The following is a 14,042-nucleotide window of genomic DNA, read 5'->3' on the forward strand; positions in this document are numbered from 1 at the left end:
ATCCTCTCATCGGCTACTAACTACCTCCACCATGAAGCTACAACTGTACAATACTGCTTGCACATTGTTGCATCAGTATTAACAATCTAATAATGTCATTTATAATATAAGATCAGTCCAAAGGGCAAGAAATACTTTTCCTAATAATACCTTGAGATAAGATACAATTTTATTTTTCCTGAGCAACAGTTTCATTACAGTGTAGGAAGAGTGCAAATGTACAAGTTTAACATGTAAAATGTAATGGAGGACTTCTACATTGTTGTATTGGTACTTTCTTAAATTATTTCACCACCGATTGTCAGTCACACAGGGATTCACAATGAGACTGGACGATCTTCAACGACTGTCATGGTTTTATACAGTAGAAGTTGGAAATGCCGACACCATGTGACCAAATGTGAAACATACAGTTGGAGAACAGCTCAGCTTTTAGCTTTATTTCTCTTGTCACTTAAGTTCACATATTGCCTTCTTTTTTTAAAACCATTAGTGTTATTTTAACTACTGGCATTGTTAAATTGCCACTGAATTTGAGATCTTATTGAGTTTCCTGGGTGCTTTCAGAAATCACTCCGTTTCTTTGAATCAGCACACATACATGTGCATATGTGCCAATTTAGCTGGACCTAATCCTGTGCCGCATATCAAAAGCTAAACCATTACAGGGATTAAAGTGCCTCACTGAAACCGTCACAGAAGTGTGAGACTGGTGCAACAGTGATTCACCCCCACCAGTATTTGTTTTCACTGGTGCTTGGCTAAAAGTACACTTAAATATATTTCAAAAGCGTTTAACTGGTTTGCCTTAGTATTTCAGGGTTAGTATGCTAGTTAAATATTCACAAAAATATTTGATATTTTTGATTAGCAACAATTAATGACATTCATGCATTTTAAAGTGTGGTTTAAAAGTGTGCATGCTTATTTCTTTTTTGCAATCGAGTGTAACCCAATGTACCATAATATCACCTTTTTGAGTGGATAGTTTGTGACATTTTAATTTAAAAGTGTATTGTCTTTATCAGCTGTAGCTAGTTGCTTGGGAACATTTTTCAAAGTATTTCCTACTTGCATGCGTAAAGAGACAAAAAAAAGGAAATAAATGGAATCTACAGTATGCATAAAATTCACAACAGCGATTGTAAATAAAATAGAAGCAGCAAGCAGGAGGGAAACATGTTTTAGAGCAGAGGACATTTCCAAGAAGCCTTAAGTTGTGACTCAACATCTCAGAGTTTCAGACAGCAAGGAGTTCCCTTCTGGAAACAGAGGGCCGTTCCCCTGTACTATGTACTGTATTTATGGTCAAAGTATTCAGTTCCTGAAATCTGTTTTCCATTGACTCTTGCCTGGCCTAAAATACAGTTGCTTGGTTTTGTATAGTGTCGTTCCGCTCAGAGACCAAGATAGGTTGAAGACTTTTGAATGGTGAATACTGTGCGTGTTATAATTGGATGTTATTTTACGCTTTTTGTTTAATATCTTGTCCTAATGTTTTTTTTGTCTTGTGTAAACCACTTTGAATTGCCTTATTGTTGAAATTCACTTTACAAAGAAAAACATGCTGTGACGCATTTCAAGATTTTGCCCAAATACAGCAACTAAGCGTGTGTCCATCCCCTGTAGCTTGTTGACATTCACAGTGGATTCCTGTACAATGCACAATAGACAATATATACTTTGAAATAAACTTTTAATGATACATAAACAAATCTACAACAAGGAATACAAATAAAATGGAATCTGGAATCAGTCAAGGAAAATAGAGTGAGGCACAGTGTGTCCACGTCCAGCTGAGCGCTGAATACGGACAATGTCTGCACATTTAAAAATACTAGTTAACAGGTCTATGATATGGCATTTGACAATATATTGGAAATCAGATCTTTATTACATTTGTGCAGCACTTTGTAGATTGTCTTTTTCTCTTGTTATGGTGACCTAAATCTGAGGTGTGTGGATTCAGGCACAACGCCATCCACCTACATAGTTTTTGCCCTTTACATGTCATAACAAACACTACATCCATAGTTCTCAGCCATGTGCCAGTGAGACCCAAGAGTAGCAGGTTTTCATCACAAAGAACCACTTCAGTGGATATTTCATTGGTTAGTTTCCATTCTCTGGCTGAATATGTGCAAACCAGTGAAATCAGCTGATGGCGAGACTGGTTGAATAAAAAAAATAAAAAAACAAGAAAAAAAAAACAACACTTGTGCCCTGATCGCATGCGGCTAAAAACTACTGCATTAAAAAAAAAAAACGAAAGAAAAAAAACAGGAGTGACAGGATTTTTTTTTTTTAAAAGACGTGATTGTATTGAGAAAGATTTCCTGCAGATGCATGCTACAAATAATCACAGTGACATTAACCGTATGTTAAAATTTCTGCTGTGGACGTTCCTGTCGGATGCCTTGATGGTAAGCAATGTGGCACACTTCCATAGTCGCAGAGAAACCTGAGTACAGTGAGAGGTTGGAGCTGCTCTACAGCTGCCTCGCAGTGCATTCATCCACACTGCATTCAGACTCACCATGGGGAGTGGTCAGCATCTCTTATGTGTCAAGTATTCATTTAAAAACCATGATTCCTAAAAACTTTAATATAATTTGAGAGGCTGAACAGAATTGTGTGCTGCCACCTTGTGGTCAGATGCGGTGAGTGCTTTGTGCACCAACGCAAAGTTTAATTTCCATCACACAATTTTGTTACAGCACAATCAATAAACACATGAATTTAAAAAGGCTACGAGATAGAAGTTCATAATAACGAAGTCACAGCAGAGATACCGACCACAAATGCCACATTAACCTACAAACTAGAGGATGTACACCAACATGGTGACCGTCAGGGCATCGTCTGGATCAGCATGTGCATAGCGCTCAGTGATTCCTGATTTTATAAAGTTTGAGAATACATTTGCAAAGAGTCATAAAAACAGGATAAGAAAATCAAAAAGGTGTCCACCCACTGTCACAGAAGCATACTTGTTAAAGGCTGAGTCAGTCCAGGATGCTTGAGCAATGTTGTCAAACGGGTTCAACCCAAGAGGAATCCCAGAGAAACGCGAGAAAGAGACGAGGGTGTGCCGAGTGTGTGGTTACCGGCGGCGGCGTCATTGGTAGAGCAGGTAGTTCTTGAGAGAGGCCGGTAGGGGCAGTCTATGGATCTCACCCAGACGATCTCTTCCTAATGCCACCCGCACCGAACGTCTACACAGGTCCATCAAAGAAAGGGGTTCAGCTGGAGGAGACAAGAGGGGGGAAAGGCATGAGGAGGTTAGCAATGGCTGAATCTCATGTCAGGATTGTGTTCATGTCAAGCCTTAACTCAAGGGACGGTGTCTCATGCGTTTGTGGGCCATAACGTAGTTTTTGTGCAAAATACAAATTAACCAAGAGATTCACAAATCATTTAGAAGAAAACTTGTTGCCTCCAGCTAATTAGATATTCAACATTTGAGCGGTTTTGTGCTTTGAAGAATAGGATTCTTAATACACTTCACTTAATGAAGTTGTTGGCTTCAGTTCCTGCTGCCTCCATCAGAAGGCGGCTATTCAAGGAGGAACTTCACACGGATGTGAAATCCACCCTCAACTAATGAAACGAGGTGGTGGTATTAACGTGATGGAAATTTAGGGTTGGGCATCTTGAAGAATTTCCATTGCGATAGTTTTAGTACCTATATTGTTTTGGAAAACATTTTCTACAAACTCCCTTTAATTGAACAAAATCTAGATTAATGAATTTCATTTTAAGCAGCCCAACAGCAATAAAAAAAGATAAGACAAAAATTTGTGATTTAAATTCTTTTTTGCCATGTAAAAACTGACTTGGAAAAATATTTTTGACTTTCTGCTTATTCTCTAACTGCATACTGAATCCAAAGGGCCAAAAAGATTAACTATATTTTCTGATACAAACTTCCTTTAATATGCCCGTATTTCCCCTGCCGATATTCGACAGTGAGAGGAATGTTCTTTACAATTAAAACAGGCTTTTATGCATATCATTGCATCTGTAGTGCTCGTTTTCCACAGGCCTAAACTAGGTCGCGGGATCCGAGCTGAACATAAAAGTGTAATGAGCACACAGCACTTGGGACATTGGGTAGTACAGCATGTTTTGATAAAAAAAAAACTGTTTCCTCATTTAAAGCGGATGATCCTTCCACCGTAGAGTTAATGTAGCATTTGTCCAATAAAAATATTTAGAAAATGTATTTGTCTTTAGACTTAAAGATTAAGGACCACTGGATGTTTTCAAAGCCAGAACTATAATATCTATAATGGTTTTAAAAACAAGGCAAAGTACAGTTTGCTAATTAGTTAATAAGAATACGTTTTCTAACGAGTTAGAAAGAATTACAAGTAAATACCTTAAAAGACTAAATCTAGGGGAGTTTACAGTGAGATACCTATTCCCTGTTAACTCCTTACTAAGATCAGGACACAGAAACATAATTCACATGAGAAAAGGCAATTCATGGATATGTTAAATATTCTGGACCTCAAAGCCATAATACAAATGTCATGCTATCACAGGTAGTGATTTACATAATGGCTGGAGAATACTGATGCAAGTCAGCTCTACAGTAACCGTCTGCAGGAATATGTCCGGCTTAGACAGTAGTGCGAACCCTCAACTGCCCACCTTTGTTTATTGCATTAATAAACGCTGCCACTGATTGTGTAAGAGATACACACAAGATATCACAGATGGCAGAGCACTGTCAGCGCAGAGAGAAAAGAGGAACAGACCATTTTCAAACATGTAAAGTTTGTACTTACGATCAAGTCCATTTATGTACCGGATTCTTATTTCACAGTGTCCCCACACGGCGCTCACCACAGGGTACAGCTTCCTGCCCTTAAGTCCTCTGAATGCCACCCCTAGATAATGTCCATCCACTATGTAACCCAGAGTCCCCTCATCCATGTCCAACACTACTAAAAGGGAGTCTGGTATTATGAAGGTGTCGTCTGGCTCGAGAAAGGCCGGGTAGGTTTTTCCTGGGTGATTCTTGCCGTCATGGTAGAGTTTACTCCTGCACAGGTCCCAGCCCCAGGACTCGGCGTTGCTTCCTACCAAAGCCGTGTATCCCACCGAGTGAAGCGGGGCGTCAGTCGAAGCCACTCCGACCACAGCGTGCGTGCCCCTCTGGCGCATAGCCCAGCTGATCTCCCACACATGCAGTCCCCTTGTGTAACCAACTCGACCCCTGATGGCGTCCGTGCTCTGCGCCACGGGGTGCCTGTGAAACACCAGCTTGTTGTCGTCCTTGACGAAGATGTTTAGGGAGCGGTCTTCGTTGTTCCACGAGTGCTGGACCTGGACGTCTACGCCGGCAGGTGGCATGTCCAGCAGCAGATCTAGTCGGGACGGCTTGGTGTGACTCAGGGCCTGGAGCTCCAGCTTCAGGGGGCTGAATGCTGGATCCCGCATATCAATGGTTTTAATGCCACCTGGGACTTTTTGCCCCATGCTCTGGGTGGTTATAGCAATTCCCTCTTCCTCCTTCTCCTCCCCCCCTCCTCAAAGACTTAATGGGGGCAGAAATCAGCCTCAGAACGTCTCCTCCACTATGCTCCTGCAACCCAAGCAGCAGGTTTGTTGCTTCCTCTTGTCACAAGCTGCAGGCAGAGATGGTCACACCAGGTGTTGTTCAAAGCGTACCTGGAGAGATTAGAAGACATGAAAGCAGATCATTATTAATTTATCTTAGCAAATTCCTTTAGACCAGGAAACATTATATTAAGATCCTACAAAGCAATGGCAAGCTAAACATAAGGGAGTCTATCCTCACCATGCCTTTTGAGTGTGACAAAATTGCAATTACATCATACTGCATTTATAGATAATGTTACAGTACATGTAATGGTAAACGCACTGGTTTAACTAGATTGATTAAATAAGTGTATGACAACGGACATTAGCTGCAGAGCTACTGAGCAGCCTCAAAAGTGGCTTTGTTCTCATGTGATGTTTAGCGTATAAAACATAAAGAAGGCAGTGTAATCAGAGATGGAAACAAATACCTACATTTACACAAATAACATCATTACACAACAGGAATAAAACAATCATCTGCTGACCACTTCAGTGTTCCCACAGCCATCGGAAATCTGAAGCAGCCAGAGTGTATGGACTGACTCCCGACCAGTTGAGTTCATATAATGGTGAGCCAACCAAGACCAACAAGTTTCTGCCAATCTAGTAGTAAAAATATTTGCTATTGATTAGATATTGTTAAATGGATCGGACTACAGAGACTAGACTGGCCTAATTAGTCACAATGCGTGCCCTTTTTGCTTAGTGACTCATTTTGGATTAGAGTGCACAATAATGAAGAAAAACAAAAAACCTGATTTGATGTCCTCAATTTTACACTTACTTCTTGCCCAGCTTTTCTTGATAAAACAATCCTAGAGTCTATCCTAGAATTTGTGATCATGAGGTGTCCAAACAAGTTTCCAAGCAGCAACAACATAAAGGGCTTGCCTTCCCGACTGTCATTTTCTGACATGTATAAACGTATGAGGAGAGAAAGTTTTATGGTATTAGAATACTGTTAGAATATATATATATATATATATATATATATATATATATATATATATATATATATATATATATATATATATATATATATATATATATATATATATATATATATATATATATATATATATACACACACACACACACACACAAAGTTATAATGGACATGAAAAGCAGCACAAAAGTAGCTCCCATGCCCTCGATTGGCTGACTGAGCTACTATTCCCACAATCTCCAAAAATAGAGGGGGGAAAAAAAACTATTTGGTTGTCTAGTCAGAGGGCAACAGGAAAAGCAGTAATAAAACGTCTGGCTTAAAAAAAAAGAAAAGTAGTGATATTATGTTTGAGGGAGATCGGCGCTCTGTTGAGGCAGGAACAGTTTCAGAAACAATAAAGGCCTGTTGAATACCTGCTGTGCTTCACTTCACCGTCTCCATTACAATAGACCACAGATTTGATGGGGCACTTCTTGCCGAATCCAACCTCGCATAGCCATTTCTAACAAGTCCCATGAAACTTTAAACCCATCTGAATGCCAATAAGGACTACTTCAGGTCAACAGTCAGGACATTCTTTTATGGGGACCTGTGACTACGGCTGCTCTTTGGTCTTCGTACCTCTGTTGCAGCGAGGCTGAAGAGAGCATTGTGTAATGTGGGAAGGCCACTCTAATTGAATTGTAGACAAGAGTTCATTGAGAAGTGCTTTGGCTCTTCTTTTAATGCAAGTAAACAACCATTTAAATGGGTCATGTCTCTACAGTGATTGGAAAACAGGGGGTTGGGGGGGGGGGGGGGGGGGGGGGGGGGGGGAGAAAAAGCAAGCAGCGGGTGGCCAGCATCTGAATGTAAACAATCTCTTTTGCAATGCCTGTCCAACACCCAGGGAGAGGGAAACATGTTAATTTGCACATTTTGTTGTACTTTGAGCCAGGAGTTTACCATTCCTCTCCCGATAGCAAAGTCCCACCTTACAATGCACAAAACAATTAAAAAAGGTCTTCCCACATTTACCATGGACTTAAAAACAAACATACCCATTAGTAGTATAATAGGTGGCTTGTGGAGGGATATATTTAGGCGAGGATCCTGGGCTGGCCTGGTTGGGGTTCCTGGGCCCCTGGTTTGGTTAGCAGCTTATTAAGATGCAGGAGGAAGGGCTTGCTGGTTTTGCTGAGCCAAGGAAACACTTCTCTCTATTGTACGACCCAATTTAGACCGGGCCCACCTGAACCTAAGCCCTGGCTTGTTTGTTGACCTGCTGAGTCTACAAAGCTTAAGGTTTACCAAAAACAAAGTCATCCATTGTGCAGATACAAAGCTGTTGTGCAGAAAACTGTTACAGAATAGAATGCAGTCTTTTCTATGTCCGATGAAGACATTCAAACTGTGTCTGAGGCTTAGTTGGTACTTTTTGTTTAGTTAAGAACAGGTCAGTTTGGAAGGTGTAGTTTTCTGCTATTGAACTGAAATATTACACAGGTGTGTTTTTAATATGTGGTCGAGACCAACTGATATACTTATACAAAATATCAGAACAAAACAATAGTATCAATAACTACAGCCTCCAGAATGACCATAAAGTTAAATCAGTACCATAACAGTTCAAACAAAAAACCTCACCTTATGGAAGTGAACAGGTGCTGCCTGGTGTTTAAGGGAAGTAGTAATGTCACACCTCAGTAACTTTTACCTTTGCGTACAGGCCTTGGGACAAGTTACCCCAGAGCAGCTCGTCAGCTAGCTAACGTACAAGCCGCCTACACTTCTCCCGTGGACTCGAGGGCCAGGTAGCCGCGTGCTCAAGGTACGTCACAGACCAGAGCAGCGCGTGCGTCAAGCGTTGATTTGGAGTATCGATCCCGGTTCACGTCACCTGAAGCTCGACCGCGTTACACAACAAGCAGCTCAGCAGTTAGCATGAGCAGCACCACAACATGGCTCACGTCAATGAGGCGCGAGGACAAACAGACTCCTGAACTGGTCGTTAGTGAAATGACAACCCGTTGCGGAGGATTGTTTTCCATGTAATGTAGGTAAATGTGACGTAAAGAGACGTACAGAAACTGAAACAGGCGCTTCGGCAGCCACCATATGAGCAGAAAACAGGGAGAGGAGAGAAAGGGATGAAAGGCACACACCTCGTGACACTGGGACCCAATGGAGAGGGTGAGACCGGGACAGGCTGCAGAGGCTAGTTACTCCATCGCAGTTTGCTTGTAGTCTTACCTTTGACCATTTCAGACTGCACATGAGCTAGGTGGAATGGTGATGGCTGCTCTGTACCATCTCTGCGTCACGTGATAAAACGCTCCCAGCTGCTCCGCTAGATTAGGACCTCCCTCCTGACGGGCTGCAGCCGGAGCGAAGTCCGCTTCGTGTTGGGAGTGCAGTTCATGCGGATGTCGTGTTTTTGTGTTTGTAAATAAATATGTTCGTGAAACACATAAAAAAACATTTAAATGTCGCAGTTGAAATATAACTTTAATTTGTATTGCTTTATTTTTATGATATTTAAGTCACATTCACAAACACTTTCAATTCAAAAGGACTCACACTATAAGTCATAGATTTTTTAATTTTATACTTGTAGAATAAAAAAAGTCTTAAGTATCATCCTAAAACGCATTGTGGCTGCTAAGTATATTGCTAATAACAATACGAATAAAAACCTTTGCACCACAAATGTTGCTCTAATTCATATTATTGTAATGTTGTTATATACTCTATTCAGACTTTAACAAGTTCTCATGTTCAGAAACTATTAAAATACTAGACACGTTTATATTGACGTTTTTTGTAAGGATATATATATATATATATATATATATATATATATATATATATATATATATATATATATATATATATATATATATATATATATATACAAACACACACACATGAAACAGTTGTCTCCACAGCTGTAATTCATAGGGACATAGTTATTCCAATGGATCCAATTGGAATATCATGTATTGTAAAATATAGATAGATAGATAGATAGATAGACAGACAGACAGACAGACAGACAGATATATTCACTTATTTGACAAAAATATAGATAAACACGAAATAGAACTCACAAAGTCTCGACATTAAACAGAAACTAAAGGTAAAAACATATTCTCCACTGAAATGCCTCCACCAAATATAAAACTGACTTCAGTCCAGTGCATCGCCACACAGCACAGATTCGTTCAATGTGCAACCTGAACTGTCGATTACAATGAGCTCACATGCTGAACAAGTCAGGTAGGACATCACACAACCACTGTTCATGCACGTCTTTGTTAGTTTGACAGTAAGTCAAAACATGTCACATTCATTTATAACGAAACTATAAAGAGATGCTTTGGGTTTACACGTTGTTTGCAGTACTCTGTTGGGTTGTGCTTTGTATCTCTAGGGCTATCCTAACAAATAACAGAATATTTATGTTTTCCTGTATACTCGTGTCCTCCGTAAATGCATTCTTGGACAGAACTAAGCTATTATTGACTGTCCTAAGGGCATCCATGGGATGTGTGATAGTGAAAGTATAGCCATAATTGATCATTCACACTCCAGTCTGTGACAGACACACAGACACACACCCCATATGACCAACTTCAGCAGGGGCCTGACAGCACCAGTGAGCCATGATTGCTCACACAGTGACCCACACTGGAGCACTTTGTTGTTCAACTTGACCTCCAGACCATTTAGTCCCTCGCTGACACGGTTTTCAAAAAGGCAGTTACTGCTGCTTAGTGAGTCCAAATCATACTCCTCTGACTGACACACTGAGACCCCAGGGAAATGTCAAGTGTGCTGACTGACAAGGACAAAGCACCCAGCACACAACCTTCATCTGCTGCACAACCGATGCGGTCACTTCTAATCTTTCAGGCAAATATCTTCAGTAGCAGCATCTTCTTTACAACGACCAAGTTCATTCATAAATGGGAATGGAAACAAGTCATTTTTCCTAAAATAATGACCCCCCATTAAACAATTATAACTCCTGTTTAATTTTGGTTTGTGTAACAAACACTAACAACTGTAAAAGCCTGCTCAGAATTCCCTCAAAATCTGCAGCCCTGTGTGAGTCACAGCATACATGCACCAAATTTCACCTGAGTGTTGGGAAATAGGAGGACACTGTTGCCATCTAGTGGTGTCTCTGGAATAAACAACTTCTTCTTGAGGTGTAGAGCCTCACATTAGATTATTTAACCAGTCTGCAAAAAGCTCTACTTCATTCCTTTATCACTCATTGAGAATAACATTCCTTTCAAAATCATACAAGTTGGCATACGTGCTCATCAATGCATGGTTAACTACTGAATGAACATCCTCCTCCTCTTCATGTCCTTAACTCTGGCGCTCATGCAGATTTGACCATTTGGCATCTGATTTGGCATCTGTGACAAGTACTGTAATTAATAATAGGACATTTAAAATGACCTTATTTGTCCACTGTATGAGGCGTCTGAAGGTAATATGGCTCGTTTTACATCCTTGGTGGGGAACATAGCTTCAGGGCTTGAATTACCTTCCCCTCAGCTTGTCTCGCGGTGAAAATCCCATTTTTTCATGCAGTGATGGTGCAATGTGCTGAGTGTGGTGATATCTCAGGCCCCCTCCACAGTTGAGGAGGGGAGCGTAGACATGCTTACTGCCTCCCTTTTAGAAACCATCATTTCAGCAGGATCGATAGTCCGTCCCACTCCACGGTTGGCAGAGTGCACTGCCTCTATAGGGGGGTTGGGATGGATGGTGTTGGTGGGGGGTTATGTGTGGACAGCTGCACCAAGGCAAGTCCGAGCAGCACTCGCAGCCAAGGGGAATGATCGCATGCTGCGTCAGACTCTCGGCTCCTCACTTGTTCTGGGCTGCAGTTTCTGAGAAGGGCCAGTGGGTGGATGCGGTCCTCAAGTGATGGTTACAGTTGCAGGCAACATACTGATGAAGCCACATAACTAGTTCAGTCGTCAGGTAGTTCAAGTGTTTTACCACTTAGCTGACTCACAAATCTGCATTGAGATAAGTAACTATCTGCAACCCAGGCAGCTTGCATAAAACTCTCCCGGGGCATTTTTTTTAAATTATTGCCCTACACCTCTTTGACTGTATTGAGAGTTGAGCACTCAAACAGATTCATGACGGAGGTGAGAAGACCTCTCATATTTCAGGAGATGGCTTGCAATATAAAACCAATCCAGCTTTGTAAAACAGAAATCTTTTGACAGCGATACAATTATTCTTCAGCAGAGTAGTGTGCATGGACAGTAAGGTTTAGAAATGTATTCACTCTGGGAATATCCACCTCTTGTAATTATTTGTACATCTTTACACAACCTGTTTATCACACTATTCTTCACAGTTGTGCTGCAACTAAACATATTTTGTATAATGACAGATTAATCCCTTAACTATTTTCTCAATAATCATTTAGTCTATCAAAATATATCTATCTATATATCTATCTATGTCATATAATACAAAATAACATATTTCAGAGTTCCTCAGAGACATAGGAGACAAATTGTTTTTAATTTCTTTTTTTTTTAAAGATATAGAAATAGAGATTAGCTTTTTTGTTGCCAAAATAGTTTACAATTTGATTAATCGACTTATTGTTTCAGCTTTATTGACAAGTTTATCGAGATGATATTCCAAAATGAAATATAAAACAAGAATTATTTCAAGTATTGTAATTTGTGCAACGTGTTTACAATACAGATCAACATTTCTATAAAGGAGCAGCACTGAAAATACAGGTTTGTGTTTGCTGACTCTTTTAGCTGTGTTTTTATATGTACCTGCGTCAGCAACCATGCATTTAGAGTGTACAGTACTTGTGTGACTTTGAGAAGAGCGCTTGAAGGTTTCAAAAAAGGAAAGGGTGTCAGTTAAAAGAGGTGCACCACTGCAGGGCCGGGGGATGTGGATGGGACAGGATGTGTGGTGCAGTACGAGCATCCCCTCTGCTCAGATTGCTGCTCATTTGTCAAGTGGCCTGCAGACTGAGTGGTGCATTGCTGCTAAAACACAAAGAGGCAATCGGCAGTGGAACAGCACACCTCCAGGGAGGGGTCCCAGGTGGACGAGAGCCTCCTTGGGTGATCTGCAGATCTTCAGCACACGCCAGAGGGTCAAACGGAAGTTTTGTTTTGTCCTTACAGAATTATTTTATATTGGTGGGATATTTTTACAGTGAATAAAATAGAGCAGCAAGGCTGGCATTCATCACCTCCCCCTTAAGCCACAGAAAATGTTTTTTTTGAGTTTGTTCTATTTGCAGTTCGCTGTCAGAAGTGGACTAAACTCTCTAAAGTGCAGTATTCCCTGAGTACGGCAAGGAAATGCATTGTTACATTTTCAACTTTTACAATAAAACTTTGCTTAATATTTTATTGATTCTATTGTCGTTTGGCTCCCTCAGACTTAGACTCTGTCCTTGCGTATTAGCAGCACTGAGTTCTCCTCCATACTGGGACAAGCGGAGAAGCCGAGTGATCTCATGGCGGCCTGGTTCTGCCGGTTAATGTTGCAGTAGACGGGCAGACCCACAGAGCTCATCCTGCGGATTAGAGCCCGAGACAGAGCCAGGAGGTGGCCGGCCCGTCTGTACTCTGGTAGAGTAAAGGCCGTCCTCAGCTCACACAGCTCGTCAGACAGAGTCCACGACACGGGTGGGCACTCCTCATCCGTCACACAGTAGTTTGGCAGATGGCGGATGCAGGCCCTCACGTGGTCGAGGCTCTCCTGGCTGCTTCCATAAGGCAGGTGTGTGGCAACGAGCTCCGCGTGGGACTCATCCAGAATGGAAATTAGCAGCGGAAACACTTTCCTGGTCGACAGAGAATAGAATGTGAACAGAAAATATGAAGATGAATCGAGGTAATGCATATCATAGTTTCCAACAGCTGCAGAATACAATGGAGCTGCCTTTAACGGAGGTCATGAATAGATTTCAGAAACTCACTCTTGCCGGTCCATATTCTCCGGGCTGGGGCAGATGAAGGTGTTATAACCCCCATGTTCTGTGATATCAAGCCCACTGAGAGAGGCGAGTTATTTGATGAGATGACAATGTGAGCTTGGTATACCTTTCAGAAATACATAAGCATAAAAATGATTTGTTTTTACTGACCTTCATCATTACCTCAGTAGTTGCATCTCCCCATGCAGAATACTAATCTGATGCCAGAGCTCCTGTTCCCCACATTTAAAATCTGCATACTGTATCACTCTGCATAGAACTCATTTGAATATTTTTTATATAAGGTAACGTCGGTTGAATGCAGTGACGCAAAATTGTGATGAAGACATTGACAATATTGTATTGTATTTAGTATAGATCACTTGTGACACCTGATCTGCTTAATAAGTATCAGTATCTGCACCAATATCATTCTAGCATATCAGACCGGTGCAAAACATACATAAAAAACAAACATATCGTGTAGTTGTTGCTCAAAACTACATT

The 14,042-nt window shown here is 40.9% G+C and overlaps 1 protein-coding gene across 1 annotated transcript; it reads right to left on the bottom strand.

The window, feature by feature from the left end:
• Positions 1-3,108: 3,108 nt before the first annotated feature.
• On the bottom strand, positions 3,109-5,502 carry spsb1 (splA/ryanodine receptor domain and SOCS box containing 1). Its single transcript, XM_079225917.1, has 2 exons — positions 4,794-5,502; positions 3,109-3,246 (listed from the first exon to the last, which is right to left on the bottom strand). Exons 1-2 carry the CDS (start codon positions 5,485-5,487, stop codon positions 3,119-3,121), a joined length of 822 nt encoding a protein of 273 aa, XP_079082043.1. The 5' UTR covers positions 5,488-5,502; the 3' UTR covers positions 3,109-3,118.
• Positions 5,503-14,042: the final 8,540 nt, after the last annotated feature.

The sequence above is a fragment of the Taurulus bubalis genome (genome assembly GCF_910589615.1).
Source record: "Taurulus bubalis genome assembly, chromosome: 11".
In the NCBI taxonomy this organism is placed as follows: Eukaryota; Metazoa; Chordata; class Actinopteri; order Perciformes; family Cottidae; genus Taurulus; species Taurulus bubalis.